Source organism: Arvicanthis niloticus, chromosome 16, assembly GCF_011762505.2.
Source record: "Arvicanthis niloticus isolate mArvNil1 chromosome 16, mArvNil1.pat.X, whole genome shotgun sequence".
Classification (NCBI taxonomy): Eukaryota; Metazoa; Chordata; class Mammalia; order Rodentia; family Muridae; genus Arvicanthis; species Arvicanthis niloticus.
Window position 1 is genome coordinate 69,842,243 of NC_047673.1, and position 16,313 is coordinate 69,858,555.

Here is a 16,313-nt window from a genome sequence, read left to right on the forward strand (position 1 = left end):
CCCCAGAACATAAAGCGAATAAATCACAAGTGAGAGAGGTCAGTGGCTCTGAAAACTAATTTTAAAAAGCATGAAAGAACATGTGCTAAACAAAAGAATCACTGCGTGCCATTACATGAGGCCAGACAGAATATGAAGTTAAAATAAACAATGTTTATTATGTCACACATGATAAACAGGTAGTGTCAGACAGGATAAAGCAGTGATAAGAAAAAGTAATCTGGCAGTAGGACATGGGGCATAACTACTGAAGTCCAGAAAAGGCATTAGTAATAGAGTGCGGAGACAGGAGTAGAACAGTGCATCAGTCAGCAGTGAGGTGAGGATCTGAAGGGACACTGTCAGCATCTCCATAATGTAGTCGGACCTTCAGTAGGAAGGGGTGGAGCTACAGACATAGGAAGGGTCTAGCATCACGACTCTGAGGATAAGAGCACTGCTGTTCTCAGTGTCCGGTTCAGGCAGCTCACAACTGCCTGTAACTCCATCTCCAGAGCTCTGATCCCTCTTCTGATTTCCAGGACGCTTTACATATACAGTGATACACAAACTCAATAAAAACAAAATTCTCTTTAAAAAGAAATGATGCCCGGAAATATCTTCAAATTCGAGATGAAAAGCTTCAGTAAAAGATGCAAGAAAACACTTAAAACATGCTGAAAATGTTTAAATGTTTCCCAAAAAAAATGCTTATTTAGATGATAGGAGTAACAACCAGTTGGAGACAGGAAAACTCAGAAATGAAATGTAGACTATAGTTGTAGCTTCTCCATAGAGGTGTTCACTGTGCAGCTTGATTGCCTGCACTCTTCCCCAGAGTGAAAGGCCAGATGTGGCGGTGCGTGTCTGTAGTCTTAGCACTCCAGGGCAGGGGGAGGCAGAGACTGGAGGCTCAGGGGCCACCTGGCCTGAGTACATAGTGCAACAACGGAGATACCAAGATGCTGCCTCAGCAAGGTGCCAGAAGAGAGCTGTCCCTGCTGTCCACATGAGTCCTGTGGCACCTGCATTACCTCTCCCCCATAATAAAGATAGTACTTTAAAAGATGTGAGTAAAAGGAAAATTTGAAATGATAAAGAATTCAGGAGAAAACGGAAACTAAAATATTTCAGAAACAAAAGCTAAATTCTAGATCAGACTAGGTCTAAGAGATGAAAGATGAGAGTTTCTCATTTCTGTCAGTAACCGAGGAGAAAGTAGAAAGCCTCAAGTAGATGGCTAGCAAAGACTGGCAGAAAAGAGCCGACATGTGTTAAGAGTCCCTGACAAGTCGAATGCAACCAGAAACATAGTTGTAAACTTGAAGCTGAAAGTACAGCCCGTGCAGTGGGCATGAGGCTTGTCTCTGGTAAGTGAGGAGCCGTAGCTCCACATGAATGTGCAATACGAGCAGAAGAACTGACTCTCCTGTCATGTGTTTTGCAGCGCAAGACTCATCAGTTTTTCGTGAAGTCTTTCACTGCCCCTACCAAGTGCCATCAGTGTACCTCCTTGATGGTTGGTTTGATAAGACAGGGCTGTTCCTGTGAAGGTAAGAACAGCATCCAGGAAAAGACAGCTCTTGGTTTATGATAGTACTGTCACTAACAGGGCACATGGGCTCTAAGCAGACATGGGGTTGACTTCCATCACTGCTGCCACACTGTGACTCTGAGAAAGAAGTGTGTAACAGAGGTGATAGGAAACATTCAGTGGAACTGACTCTTATCCTACCTACAGTGAAAGCATTAGACTACAACTCCCAGATGTTCCCTTCTGTATAGACCTTTTAGCCACTGAAACTCATGTTTTCAGATGATTGGTAAAAAGCTGCCGGACACAGAGCTGGGGGAATGGCTTAGTGGATGAGTGCTTACCACAGACACAGAGGGACCAGAGGCTGGGTCTCCAGTACACGTGTAAAAGCCAGTGACCCGGCTGTGATTCCAGCCCTCAGGAGGTAGAAATAGAAGAGCCTTGAGGGTACTGGCATGCTGGAACTGTTGAGCTCCAGGTTCAATGAGAGGCTGGGCCTCAAAATCAAGTGGGGAGTAGCAGATGGAGGAAGATGCCTGACATCAACCTTGGATTCCACATCATCACATACTGTGAACATGCAAACACATACACATGCATGCATGCACACCACATGCTGATAGAGTGTTGAGTAGCTGAATGTCTGTTAGTAACTCTTGCAAGGGGATTTCAGGACTAATAACAAGTTGCAGTAGAACAAAGAGCTAGAAAAAACCTCCAGGGAGCTCTTCTATAGGAGTCATGCATTGAGTCAGCCACGGTACCCACAGGGTTGGTCAAGGGAGCTCTTCCATAGGAGTCAGCATTGAGTCAGCCATGGTACCCACAGGGTTGGTCCAGGGAGCTCTTCCATAGGAATCAGCATTGAGTCAGCCATGGTACCCACAGGGTTGGGGTTGTTTGGTTTTTATCTATTTGGTTCTCACTTTGATCACTAATATTAAAGAGAATGATAATATAAATAATAAAAATATTTACTACTCAATGAACTTCTGAAAGGCAAGCAACTGAATTTGTTTTCTTTAGTGAAAAATGGTTATTTAAAATAAAATAGAAAAAAAAAAAGCATTTGTCTAACAGCACCATGCATGCAATTAGTACCAGTGAATGTTTTTGTTGTTAAAATGAAATTTTATCTAAATTGTGTCCTTTTTTTTCCTCCCCTCAAAAAGTCTGTGGGTTCTCTTGTCATATAACTTGTGTGAACAAAGCTCCGACAGCTTGCCCGGTTCCTCCTGAGCAAACTAAAGGCCCACTTGGTATAGACCCCCAGAAGGGAGTAGGGACGGCGTATGAGGGCCATGTCAGGGTAAGTACCTCTGTTCATCACTCAGTAAGCACAGTGCCTAAAAGAAAATGTAATGAATCAAACTCATTTAAATAATATTATAACTAGAGTCATGATTACATGGAAATGAATTCTAAAATATTACAAACTATATCTCAAGATTTGCAAATGTAAAATATCACTTTCTGTATCTCGAGATTTGCAAATGTTGAAATCATCATAAAGGAGTCTTCAGGCTCTGGTCTCACCTAAGAGGTAGACTGTGGTTGAAATGTAAGTTAGGAGCTAAGGAGATGTTGGCTTGCCAGCCTGGGTAACATGGTGCAGTGTGACCTGAGTGCCAGTCCAGCCTGAGTAACATGGTGCAGTGTGACCTGAGTGCCAGTCCAGCCTGGGTAACATGGTGCAGTGTGACCTGAGTGCCAGTCCAGCCTGGGTAACATGGTGCAGTGTGACCTGAGTGCCAGTCCAGCCTGGGTAACATGGTGCAGTGTGACCTGAGTGCCAGTCCAGCCTGGGTAACATGGTGCAGTGTGACCTGAGTGTCAGTCCAGCCTGGGTAACATGGTGCAGTGTGACCTGAGTGCCAGTCCAGCCTGGGTAACATGGTGCAGTGTGACCTGAGTGTCAGTCCAGCCTGGGTAACATGGTGCAGTGTGACCTGAGTGCCAGTCCAGCCTGGGTAACATGGTGCAGCTGACCTGAGTATCAGTCCAGCCTGGGTAACATGGTGCAATGTGACCTGAGTGTCAGTCCAGCCTGGGTAACATGGTGCAGTTGACCTGAGTGTCAGCTGTATCTTACAACCACATTTGCTCTAAAAAGCCATGATAACCTGCACGTAGACTTGTCAGTTCAGAGCCTGCAGAAGCCACCGGGAGCTGCAGTGTTTGCACTTTCCCCTTACTCTTGTCCCTGTGTCACACTTGCTGCCTTATCAACTAGAGAGCAGACCCAGGACAGGCATGCACAGCCTTCAGGTGTCACCCTCATTTTCATTTGAGTTTTGTCTGTTTGTTTGTCTGACTGAAACCGAACTAAGATTCCTAAGCCGGCGGGAGTGAAGAAAGGGTGGCAGAGAGCACTGGCTGTGGTCTGTGACTTCAAACTCTTTCTTTATGATATCGCCGAGGGAAAAGCATCGCAGCCCAGCTCTGTCATTAGTCAAGTGATTGACATGAGGTAAGCCTGAGGAATGAGGACAATTGTGTCACAGCAGCCTAGGGATCAAGGTTTATGGTCTTTCTTTTAGATTACAATGTTTTGGTAAAATAATTTTGTGTCAGTTTTCAGATTTAGCCCTTCAGGTACATACTAGAAAGTAGGAAGTTAGGGGTGGTTCTAGGGCAAGTTGGTTTATGTATTGAGTATGTGGAACTATAAGTCAAAGTTGGCGTCTAAAAGATCAGTTACATAGTAAAAGAGTCCTAACTATGCGCTGTTCAAGTCATTGTCTGAAACTGCAGTGACTGAGTACAAGTGAAGGGGTAACTCACACTGGCCCCTGGACGACACACTAAAGTAATTAGGTGCTGGAGAGTTAGCTCACTAAAGAAAACAAATTCAGTTGCTTGCCATTCAGAAGTTCATTGAGTAGTAAATATTTTTATTATTTATATTATCATTCTCTTTAATATTAGTGATCAAAGTGAGAAACAAATAGATAAAAACCAAACAACCCCAACCCTGTGGTACCATGGCTGAGTCACTCCTGATGAATTACCTTGAGAACTGTTAGTCATTATGTGGGGGAGTCTTGTGTTTTGGGTTGTTTTGTTTTGTTTTAAATTGAGCTTGGGTATGTATACAATTAAACTTTGAGGATTGCTTCATATATGTTATTTGAGTATATAAGCAAAACCATACACAAACAGCAACATGTAATAATCTTAAATGCTTAACTTTTATTTCAGAGATGAAGAATTTTCTGTGAGTTCAGTCTTGGCTTCTGATGTTATTCATGCAAGTCGAAAAGATATTCCCTGTATATTTAGAGTAAGTCTATGAATGACTTGAGCAGTTATATACTTTGGGTTTGTGTACATGTGTTTGTGTGCACATGCATGTGAAGGCCAGATGATGACATCAGATATCTTCCTTGATTGCTCTCCACGTTGTTTACTGAGACAGAGTCTCACTGACCCTGCTGCTCACAGCTGTAGCTAGTTAGCTAGCCAGCTTGCCCCAGCCACCCTGGCTCTACCTCTGAAGCTCTGGGACATCAGATAAGCCTACCTTGCTTTTACCTGGGTTCTGGGAATCCAAACTCTGACCCTCAGGTTTGTGCAGCATGTGCTTTTTCCACTGAGCTAACTCTCCAGCACCTAATTACTTGTTTTTAACTACTGTGTACAAATCATAAAGTTACTAGAACAAGACCTAAACCTAGGATTCATTTATGTTTCCATACCATCCAATTCACACGAATACAGAATTGTGCTAAGACTTGTAGAATACATCAATATGTTTCTGAAGTAGTCTTTATGTTCTATAATATTTTTGAGTCCCAGTTAACCTTCAAATAAATATTACCACATGCAGTTTTTCAAATTAAAAAAAAAAAAGGTTGGTCTCTGTAAAACTCTCATTGTAAAAGTTGTGTATTGGTTGTCTACTTTATAACAAATATTTCAAAACATGAACAGTGCTCGTTTGTCACTGTTGTGTGGTACTGGCTGCTTCTCTGTGCTGCATCTAGCTTCTCTGGGGCAGGAGTGTGCAGAAGAACCTTTCTCTTGTATCTGCAGCTGTGGTGCTGGCTGTGTCAGTCCTGTTCACACCCTCCCTCTCTCATAACTACATACAGATAATGGCTAACACTCACCTTGGTGAATTAAACAGTATAAATTTGTAAAACAATTCTGTTCTGATAACTGTCCTACTTTCTGTCTGTCTATGAGTCTTACATCCAAGGAAGGTCAAAGATCAAACCTCATCTCTTACTTTCCAGACCAACAACTGTTTATTCTCCCCAGCTATCAAGAGAGCCTGTAAAGGTTCACTTAACTGTAACTAACTCACAGTAGAATTGTGTTGTCACTCATGTTTAAAGCACATGTACGTATTTAAAGGGTCTCTATACATATATATGTAGTATATGTATATATTATGTAAATAATAAATAATAGCTTTAAAGTGCCCTGATTGACTTGTAAACTTTATTTGCATACTGTTTCTAGTGATCTAGTCTTCTTTAATGCTATGTGAAAGGTTGTCAGGAAGCACTGGGACTGCGAGAACAGGCTGACGGAGTCCTTCAGAGCATGAGTCCTTCACGCTCCGGCTCTGTGCCCTTGAGGGATTACTGTTTCCCTTTACCATGGATTCTCATAGATCCACTTAGATTGTAATCATAATTGTTGTTGCATGAAGCTGTTACAAGGGTTAAATGAGTTAGTACTTGTAAAGTACTTTTCTTTCTGGTACTTGGTAATTTTGTGTCAGTTATTAAATTAGTGTCTATGCATTCCTATGGCACTTTATGGCATTATATAATACGGATCATGAAATGATAGTAACATTTCAACTGTATCACCTCCTGCTGTTTGAATTGTAGTGTTGCCGTGAGACACCTTCATTCAGTGTAACTGAAGTGTGCTACAGTGATAATTTAATAAATGTTCATTTTACTGGGGAATGCTAAGCAAATGAGCATAATCCTGAAGCTAACATAAAAGGTGTCTGTTTCCTAACATTGTGACTATTAAATTGTTTTAGGTGACAGCTTCCCAGCTCTCAGCACCTAGTAACAAATGCTCCATCCTGATGCTTGCAGACAGCGAGGGTGAGAGGAATAAGTGGGTGGGAGTGCTGAGTGAACTCCACAAGATCCTGAAGAAAAACAAGTTCAGAGACCGCTCAGTGTATGTTCCCAAGGAGGCTTACGACAGTACCCTACCCCTCATTAAAACAGCGCAGGCCGCTGCCATCATAGGTAGGACTCTAAACACTACTCAGATTGTCATAACTGTTTACTGATCTATGTTTGAGCTGGCACCAGCTTTCACGTAGGGGTCCCCAGTGTCTGGGATAATGTGCAGATGTTTGCAGGGTGAAAGAGGCCTATGTGGGGCTGGTGGGTTAGCGCTTACATGAGTGGAGTGCACTAGCTTCCTAAAATGCACTGGTGCCAAAAGTCAAGCTGCTCATCTTTTTCTGCTTTTGTGATTGGAACAAGTTAATTCCTAGAGTGCAGGCTTCTTTTATAATATGTAATTGAGGAGTTTGAAATCATAGTGTGCTCAGCCTGCCACCAGCAAATAGCAGCTCCCACGGGTGGATGTTTTCCTTTGCTCTGCTCTGAAGTGCATGGCCCACTTCCCTGCTTTCTGGTAAACAGTGGAAGTCCAGTGAGTGGGGGTCAGATGCCTTTCACAGTGTTTCTAGAGTGGGTGGTGTCAGCAACACCAACAAACTAGCTTGTTAATTTTATTGTTATTGAATAAGCATTTACTTCTTTTGATAGGTACTAAAGCAGATTTTTAATTGATAGTTCTATTTTAGAAGGCATGAGATATTTGCCACTGTAATCTGAGAGGAAATATTTTGATATTATTATTTATCTTCACTATTACACCAAATGTTCTCATTATCTGGTTTATTCTGGGATCTTTTTTTTCCCCTTCCCTTCTCCCTCTCACTTTGGCCCTGCTCGCTCTGGCCCAAAGGTTTTTATTTATTTATTATATGTAAGTACACTGTAGCTGTCTTCAGACACCCATAAGAGGGCATCCAATCTCATTATGGATGGTTGTGAGCCTCCATGTGGTTGCTGGGATTTGAACTCATGACCTTCATAAGAGCAGTCAGTGCTCTTAAACGCTAAGACATCTCACCAGCACTGGAATCTTTACATTACTCTTATCTGATGAAAATGTTTTATGTTTGTGTCTTAAATAGATCATGAACGGATAGCTTTGGGAAATGAAGAAGGATTATTTGTTGTGCATGTCACCAAAGATGGTAAGAGAAAACCCAGTTATTCCAGAGTAACCTTAAATTATATATTAGAAAACTCCTGAACCTAGAGTTTAAGAGTAGAATTATATTATGAAAATTTCTAGATAATAATTTTATATTTTTTAAATCAAAAGATTTCTGGTTTTCTTTTCATTTTTGCTCTTTTGAGACTGGGTTTCACTCTATAACTCTGGTTGTCCTAGAACTCACCCTGTAGACCAGGATGGCTAAACTCACAGATCTGCCTGTTTCTTCCTCCTGAGTGGTGGCCTATAAGGTGTGTGCCACTTCCCCCAGCTCTAAACCAAAAGATTCGTTCAATTCTATTATCCCTTTAAGTTCCAAAGCCTCTGCCGTGTGTTATTCCCTCCCCCGTTGATTTATTGAGCACCCACTGTGTCGAAAGATGGCACAGAAAAGATAGCTACAAACTACTCTCCATTCTCAGTAGTGCTTTAAGAAGTCAGGTCTGAAATCCCTGTGGTTCAGTACAGTAGGTTTTTAGCGTCCTAGGGGGAAATTAAGTGCTGAGTGAAATAAAGCAAAGCCAATTGAGTTTGCTATTCATAAACATAACATCTTAAGCTCTGTCTTTATATCAGGTTAGATCTTGATAAAGCAATTCATTTAAACTTGATGAGTTATCCATAGCAATACCTTGAGAAGGGTAGGAAGATTCGTCAGTTAGTGAAGTACTTGCCCCGTAATCATTTGATCCCAGAACCCACATAAAAAGCTGGCCATGTGTGTCCTTGTGATCACAGCACTGGTAAGGCAGAGACAGATGTACAGACTTGTTAGCACTGGCCAGCCAACCTAACCTAATTATCAAACCCCAGGTCCCAGTGAGAGAGCCTGACTTAGTAACAGAGTGGGGGTGGGCAAGATGAGCCAGCACATGAAGGTGCAAAGCAAGCCTGGTGACCTGAGCTTGACCCCTGGGACCCACATAAAGGTGGAAGAAGAAAAGTGACTCCACAGCATTGTCCTCTGACCAGCATACCCACGCTGTAGCATGCACCCACACACATCCACAAGTTAAAATTGTAATTAACAAACAAACAAAAAAACCTCAAGGCAGACAGCCCCTAAGAACGAACACCCTAGGCTGATTTTTGGTGGCCACGTACTTGTGCATGCATACATGGCCACACGTACACACAAAAAAGAAATGCCTGAAGAGGTGGTGCTAGAGAGACGACTCAGCTGTTGAGAGCCGGCTGTTCTTGCAGAGGGCCCAGGGGTTCAGTTCCCAGCACCCACATGGTAACTCATACCATCTGCAACTTATGTTCCAGGGGTTCTGCTGCTTTCTTCTGGCTTCTTTTGACACAGGCATGCAAGTGATTCACAGACACATGTACACAAAACACCCACATACTTAAAATAAGACTTAAAAAGAAATACCTAAAAAGAAAAATGAGTTGCACTGTTACTTAGATTTTAAAAATAGGAACTTCGTAGTGAAATTCCTAGATTTTAATACCAAAAAAACAAACTTTGTGAAATATAAGCATGCTTTTATACAGGGATTTCTTGTCTTGACTGGCAAAGGTCTCAGTGCTGACCCTAATATCAGTGGGCTAAATGATCTGATGATGGGTTTAATTATCTTCTGTTTTCTCTCTGTGATTTCTGACCTTTATTACTTTCGTATATATGTGTCTTTAATATGGGTTGGGTTATATGCTTTGGGGGTTGATTTGGATGCATTCATTTAATGTTGTTGTTTCTTCCTGTAGAGATTATTAGAGTTGGTGATAATAAGAAAATTCATCAGATTGAACTCATTCCTAGCGACCAGCTTGTTGCTGTGATCTCAGGCCGAAATCGCCACGTCCGACTTTTTCCTATGTCAGCTTTGGATGGGCGAGAGACAGATTTTTATAAACTGGCAGAGACTAAAGGTTGCCAAACCATAGCTGCTGGGAAAGTGCGTCATGGAGCTCTGTCCTGCCTGTGTGTGGCCATGAAAAGACAGGTCCTCTGCTATGAACTCTTCCAGAGCAAGACCAGGCACAGGAAATTTAAGGAGATTCAAGTCCCATGTAATGTCCAGTGGATGGCCATCTTCAGTGAACATCTCTGTGTGGGATTCCAGTCAGGATTTCTCAGATACCCCCTGAATGGCGAAGGAAGTCCATGCAATATGCTCCATTCAAATGACCACACACTGTCATTCATTACACACCAACCAATGGATGCCATCTGTGCAGTTGAAATCTCCAATAAAGAGTATTTGCTGTGTTTTAACAGCATTGGGATATACACAGACTGCCAGGGCCGAAGATCTAGGCAGCAGGAGCTGATGTGGCCAGCAAACCCTTCCTCCTGTTGTAAGATTCTCTCTCTTGTTGTCTGCCTTCTGCCCTTTTTGCCTTTCCATTTATTTTAAATATAATCACTTTTACTAACAGCTTGTTTTTTAATCATTCTTAAGGTCTTCCACAAGTACTAATTATGTTACTTATGTAAAATAACCATATATTGTAAAACCTAGACAAACAGGCTCAGTATTAAATGCTTGTAAGTAAAACTAATCCTTCTGTGGAAAACCTTCTGGGGTACATTTTTTTTTCTTTAATCTCCATGTTGTTGTGTTCTGAAATAATCTCAAATTTTTCTCTTCATCGTCACCGCAAGTACAGTGAGTGTCCTTAAGTAGCAGTGGCATGTAAGACTTGTGCTGGGGAAGTTACTAAGTGAATTGTTTAACCAGTTCTCAGAAGGTAGAATGTAGCCTTTATTATAATTGTTACTCAGTTTTATATTTTATAGGTTTGCTTTAGTTAGGGTTTTACTGCTATAATCAGACACCATGACAAAGGCAACTATTACAATGGACAGCATTTAACTGGGGCTGGCTTGCAGGTTCAGAGGTTCAGTCAGGTATCAAGACAGGAGCATGTCAGAGTCCAGGCAAGCATGGTGCAGGAGGATCTGAGAGTTCTACATTTTCATCTGAAGGCCGCTAGAAGACTGGCTTTCAGGGTCTTAAAGCCCATGACCACAGTGACACACCTATTCCAACAAGGCCACACTTCCAAATAGTGACACTTCTTCTAAATATATTCAAACTACCACAAGGTTTATACATAGATTTAAATTTACTTGTTTCACATTTTCTGTAAATATTAAAATATTGCTATATCTTTTAATACTTTTATCACAGAATAATAATAATATTGTATACATATTATTTTACTATATGCGATGAAGTTGTGAGTTAAATAGTTGCAATGTAGTCTGCCATCACAACATGGGGAAGACTCCTGACAGAATAGTAGGATGCCCTGTTACAGGTGCCTTCAGCAGAGTCTGATCCACATTGCTCTGTTTGTAATGGAGATCTCTTGAGCCTGGTCAGAGGGTGGAATTCAGAGTTCTAGTAAAGCAGTACTAGAGCAGGAGGAGGGGACCGCTCCCCTGCAGGAAGAACAATACAATGGAGGCACGAGGGATGGGGCCATCCAGGTAAAGCCAAGTGAGAGAACATGGACCAGGACAGTGAGGCTTATAACAGGAAAGCAAGGAAATCTGTAATCAAAGAACAGACAAACCCTCTAACCCTACCACTCAGATTTAACTATTTACAGTGTTTTATTTCTTCTGAAATGAACATTTTTATCAGTGACATAATAAGTCAGATAACCCTGAGCATTGTAATGTGAAGTAAAAATGAAACCGTCTAACTCATTTCTGTGAGTGATCTGTTGCTAGCCCTCGTTCAAGTGAATCACGTACTCTTGGCTTGTGTTAGCATTTCTTCCACAAGTGTGTAGTGAGCATCTGTTCTTGTCATGCAGCTGTAGGTGACACGTCTGTAGCATACATGTCTCTAGATACACGAGTCATGCATCTCTTGCTTTTCCATTCTGGAATAGAACCCGTAGGTGAACATTTCTACACGGTATGTTTGTTTCACTGTCAAGAGTTTAACTGCTTTAAAAGCCCAACACTCTGAAGTGCTATGACATTTCCTGTTGGGTGAGGTGTGTTAATTGACTCCTGTCTTGAGCCTTATCATTTAAGCTATAGCATATCAGCTCTTGCTTTATGATTTATGTGTTGTGCACTTTGAAAATGTTTTTTTCATTTCTTTATTTATTTTTTATTTTATATTTTATTTACATTTAAGATTGCCATCCCCTTTCCACATTTCCCCTCCCTAGAACACCCCTGTCCCATGCCCCCCCTTTCCTTTTTTCTTTTATACTATTTTTTTAAAATGTTAATCAAAGGATTTATAAGTTTGGTAATGCTCAGTCAGAAGCGTAACCCAATACCCAACCTAGATATAAAAACTATCTTTGACTGGTGGAGACCTGTGAACATCTGCCGCCATGCCCCCTCTCTTTCTCTCTCTCATCACCTAGCTTCTCCTCTTCTTCATCTTCTCTCCTTACTCCATCTCTTCCTCTCAGTACTCCTTCCCACTTAGCTCCTCCTACATATCACTCTTCCTGTTAAAGTAGAACTTTTCTCTCAAAATACAATTAGAGCATACTTATTCCTAATTGTACCAGTGAGGTACAAGATAGTCCTAATACCCAGTCCATCATTCTGTTGACTAACCAGAACCTTTGTCATCTCTTCTAACTAGAACACTTACTTTTGATCCTGGCTTTTTGACTTTAGAATGAATGTCAGCTGAAAACCATCTACTCAGATCTTTTCTCTCAAAGTAAATAGCCAGGATTGGTTATGAGACTATATAGGTCTTCAACCCCATCAGAAATCCAGAATGACTGAGTTAACTGAAATTATGGGAAGCACTAAGCATAGCTTCTAAAACTTAGCCAATTTATAGAGACCGCTGAACACCTGAAAGGCCCCTATACTACCGAACATTGGAGCATCAAATCTTCAGCCTTCTGGCCCAGAATCATCTGACAGACCTTAGTGATGCAGGATTATTAAGGGCTGATTACTCTGTCTAGGCAGATATAATCAGTCGACTATTCTGCATGTGTGTCCTTTTCTGAACAGTAATTTGTCTGTAGATGGAGAGAGGCAATTCTTGCCTAGTGGCTGTCACCGCACAACTGGAGTATCTCCAAGGATGCTCAATTTCTTCTTAGAATCCACAACAGGTAGCTGTCAGGAGCAGACAGGTCTCTAATCAAAATGAACATTAATATATAAATATTTGTAGCGTCAGTTCTATGGACTTCTGATGTTTTGAAAACCAACTATCCATGTAAAGTAACCTGGACTGTTATCTGTTCACTCCTCTCAGCTATTTCTAAATAAAATATGGAAAACACCCTAACAATAAACTCAAAACCATGAATTTGCTATAGTCCCTTAACTCATAGATTAACCGTCCCAAATCAGTTAAAAAAGTTAAAAAAGGGCTGGGTCTAGGCCTTGTATTCCTAAATGTGTTATACAGGCACAATGCCCATGAGAGTATCAATATTCATCTCATTTTTATATTAATAAGAGGCTCATACCAATGAAAACCTTAAATTTGAAATCAAAGTAAATTTTGTACCATTTAAGAAATTATAACTTCATCTTGATAATAATTATACAGATTTCTACCAATAGGTTATGTCTATGCAATAAATCCTAGCTAATCCCCCCTGTTCCAACAAAACCACTACTTTTCCCTAGAAAGACAGACCATTATTAACCACATTAGTCCCCAAGCTCAGGGAATAGGGGCGCTGACTCTTCTTTAACTTCTTCAAGCTGATTAAGGGCATTGAGATTTTAGAGGAGGGGTGGCGGGAAGAGTAAGTTGATAAGCCTCTGATGCTGTGTCTTCACTGAATCCAGATGGAATTCCAGGACATCAGAGGTTTGGGCAGGTCTGCTCAGTATGCTTCGAAAATGTTTTTAACATTATTCTTATATAATAACTATGGGGTTTTGAAAAACTCCACTTTATACTTGCTTAGGATAGATCTTTCAGAGTGTTTGGGGTTTACTAGTTCACAATAATCAGCAGTCTGTGCCTGCCTTCCTTCTTTCCTCCGCTCAGGTTACAATGCACCGTATCTCTCCGTGTATAGTGAAAATGCAGTTGATGTCTTTGATGTAAACTCCATGGAATGGATACAGACTCTTCCTCTCAAAAAGGTAATGGAACACTAATGTGGGCCAGATGGTTACTTTTTAAGTTTTTCCTTGCATAAATTGATTTTGCCTAGTAGTGTGTTGCATAACAACATTTTCATGAGTATATATTATACATTAGGCTTACTACCCCTGAACAGCTTCCTTTTTCTACCTTCTTCCTCTTGTGAGGGTGTCAATGTGACTCAGTAAGTACTCTAGTTCAAACCTCAAGAGTCTGGTGCTGTGTGGTTTATTTCAGGAACATTCAAGCCCAACACAGTTTGGAATAAGCTTCCTGGTGACAAGTAACTCAGTCCCATGTGCACAGTAAAGCTTAAGGCATGACTATAACGACATACATGTTGTTATATACATCCAGATCATTGATTTTTTTCACTACTATAAAACCACCATTGAAGTGAGTAGAGTTTCTCCATTATCCAGTTGACAGTATTACTTCTAATTCTTTGCTGTTGTCAGCACTTCTGTGTAGGTCCTGATGACGGTGTAGGGAGGCTTCACACCATCAGCCTCACAGTGGCATTGCTGAGGCACGGGGGCTGCAGCTATGGAACCTTATGCAGTAGTGCCATGTTCTTTTCCAAACCATTATTGCAAATGACAGTCACATCCACACCTTCCCTAGAATATCATTTTATAAATTAGAGTAAATTGGTTCATCACTGAAGTATGCATGCATGTCCCAGTTAACTGTGTTTAAACACTTTATACTTTCTCTTGCAGGCTGTCTCAGTTAGGGTTTTGTTGCTGTGAAGAAACCATGACCAAGGCAACTCTTATAAAGGACAACATTTCACTGGAGCTGCCTTAGAGTTTCAGAGGCATATTAGTCTGTTATCATCATAGCAGGAAGTGTGGCAGCAGGCAGGCAGACTTGGTGCTGGAGAATCCAAGAGTTCTACATCTCTATGTAGGCATCTAGGAGGAGACTGTCTTCCTCAGACAGCTAGCAGCAGACTCTCCCACATTGGGTGGAACTTGAGCACTAGGAGATCTGAAAGCCCGCCTCCAAAATGACACACTTCATCCAGTCAGGCCACACCTCCTCCAACAAGGCTATCGTCCTAATAGAGCCACTTCCTATGGGCCTATGGGGACCAACTACATTCAGACACACAGGCAGTGCCTGGTCATGGTTGCTTATTCTGTTGTTGAATCTGCCGGTTGTTTTCTTCCTGGCTTGTTGAACTTCTGTGGATCCTGAGTGACTAACACACAGAGTGAATCTTTGCCATCCCTGTGATGTCCGCTCATGTTCATGGAGTATTCTCAACAGAATTATTAACTTTACTGTAATAAGATGTTATTCTTGTTGTTTAGGTGTTTCCTTTTTCTGTTCTTAAAAACTTTTTTACTTCAAGACCATAAAGATAAAACCTTTATTTTCTTCCAAGTTTACTGTTTCTGACTCCTACGTGTGGCTGTGTGCAGTATTTTGCGCATAATGGACTTTTGCCTGCTGCCCATGTGACTGTGATCCTCTTAGAACTAACTTGTAATGTAGGTGTGAGGTAGGGATATGGCTGTATTGCTTTATATGACTGGTTCCTCCATCACTGTTGTATCAGTGGTACCTTTTCTGTCAACACTTTCATCTTCACGTATGTGGGAGTATGGTATTTACTGATAAGAATTTATAAACCAGATGTGTTCTTTCCTGATTTAATGTTTTGGTCACATTTTTGGTGGCTTTTAAAGGGTGAGTTTTAAGGTTTATTTATTTCTACTTGATTTTATTTGTCCATGATAGAGTTCCTTTAAAGTATTATTGTTATAAGCTAGTTTTTTAAATTATGTGATAATATATGTGCTAATAAAAATTACTAACTTGAGACTTTTAAAAAGAACTATATTTTGTCATAGGTAGGTGAAAGCTCTTAATAGTATATTCTTAATAGACTAAAACCTTTATGACTAAATTTTTAAGAGTTTGTTTGAAATATTAATTTTGTTTTTATTATTTTAGGTCCGACCTTTAAACACTGAAGGATCATTAAATCTCTTAGGTTTGGAGACCATTAGATTAATATATTTCAAAAATAAGATGGCAGGTAAGGAAATATATTAATAGTATCATTTCAATGGAAATATTACAACAGTCCAAGGCATTTAGGTAGTGCCTCAGCCCATATTTGTATCAGGCAATCTCACTCTACAGTGTGTGCTATGTTCTGTCAAACTCTGGCAAGACAGTAAAGACAAGCTGTAAGCAACCTCTTTACGCCTGTATGACTGTATAGGCAAAATGTCTGACTCTGACACACGTTGTTTTACTGAGGAGCACCCAGGCAAGGAGAAAAGTGATGGCCAGATGTGTCTTCTGTGCCTGTGATACCATAGACCTAGTCATTAGGCCTAAATTAGGAACACTTGTCCAGAGTCCCAGTTGGAGACTTCAGGGCCCTATCTCCAGCCAATCCCCAGCATCTCTGAAGTACTGAAGACAATCTAGGAAATGGCTAA

The 16,313-nt window shown here is 40.9% G+C and overlaps 1 protein-coding gene across 20 annotated transcripts in view; it reads left to right on the top strand.

Annotated features, from left to right (window-relative positions):
• Cdc42bpa (CDC42 binding protein kinase alpha) overlaps positions 1 to 16,313 on the top strand; it is a 217,834-nt gene that overhangs the window by 188,591 nt on the left and 12,930 nt on the right. For all 20 annotated transcript variants that reach the window (XM_076914596.1, XM_076914601.1, XM_076914598.1 and 17 more), the window contains 9 exons: positions 1,427 to 1,532; positions 2,689 to 2,825; positions 3,847 to 3,986; positions 4,718 to 4,799; positions 6,522 to 6,738; positions 7,704 to 7,766; positions 9,506 to 10,099; positions 13,753 to 13,850; positions 15,817 to 15,901. In XM_076914596.1, the coding sequence (XP_076770711.1) occupies positions 1,427 to 1,532; positions 2,689 to 2,825; positions 3,847 to 3,986; positions 4,718 to 4,799; positions 6,522 to 6,738; positions 7,704 to 7,766; positions 9,506 to 10,099; positions 13,753 to 13,850; positions 15,817 to 15,901 (1,522 nt within the window). The remainder of the gene's footprint in view (positions 1 to 1,426; positions 1,533 to 2,688; positions 2,826 to 3,846; positions 3,987 to 4,717; positions 4,800 to 6,521; positions 6,739 to 7,703; positions 7,767 to 9,505; positions 10,100 to 13,752; positions 13,851 to 15,816; positions 15,902 to 16,313) is intronic.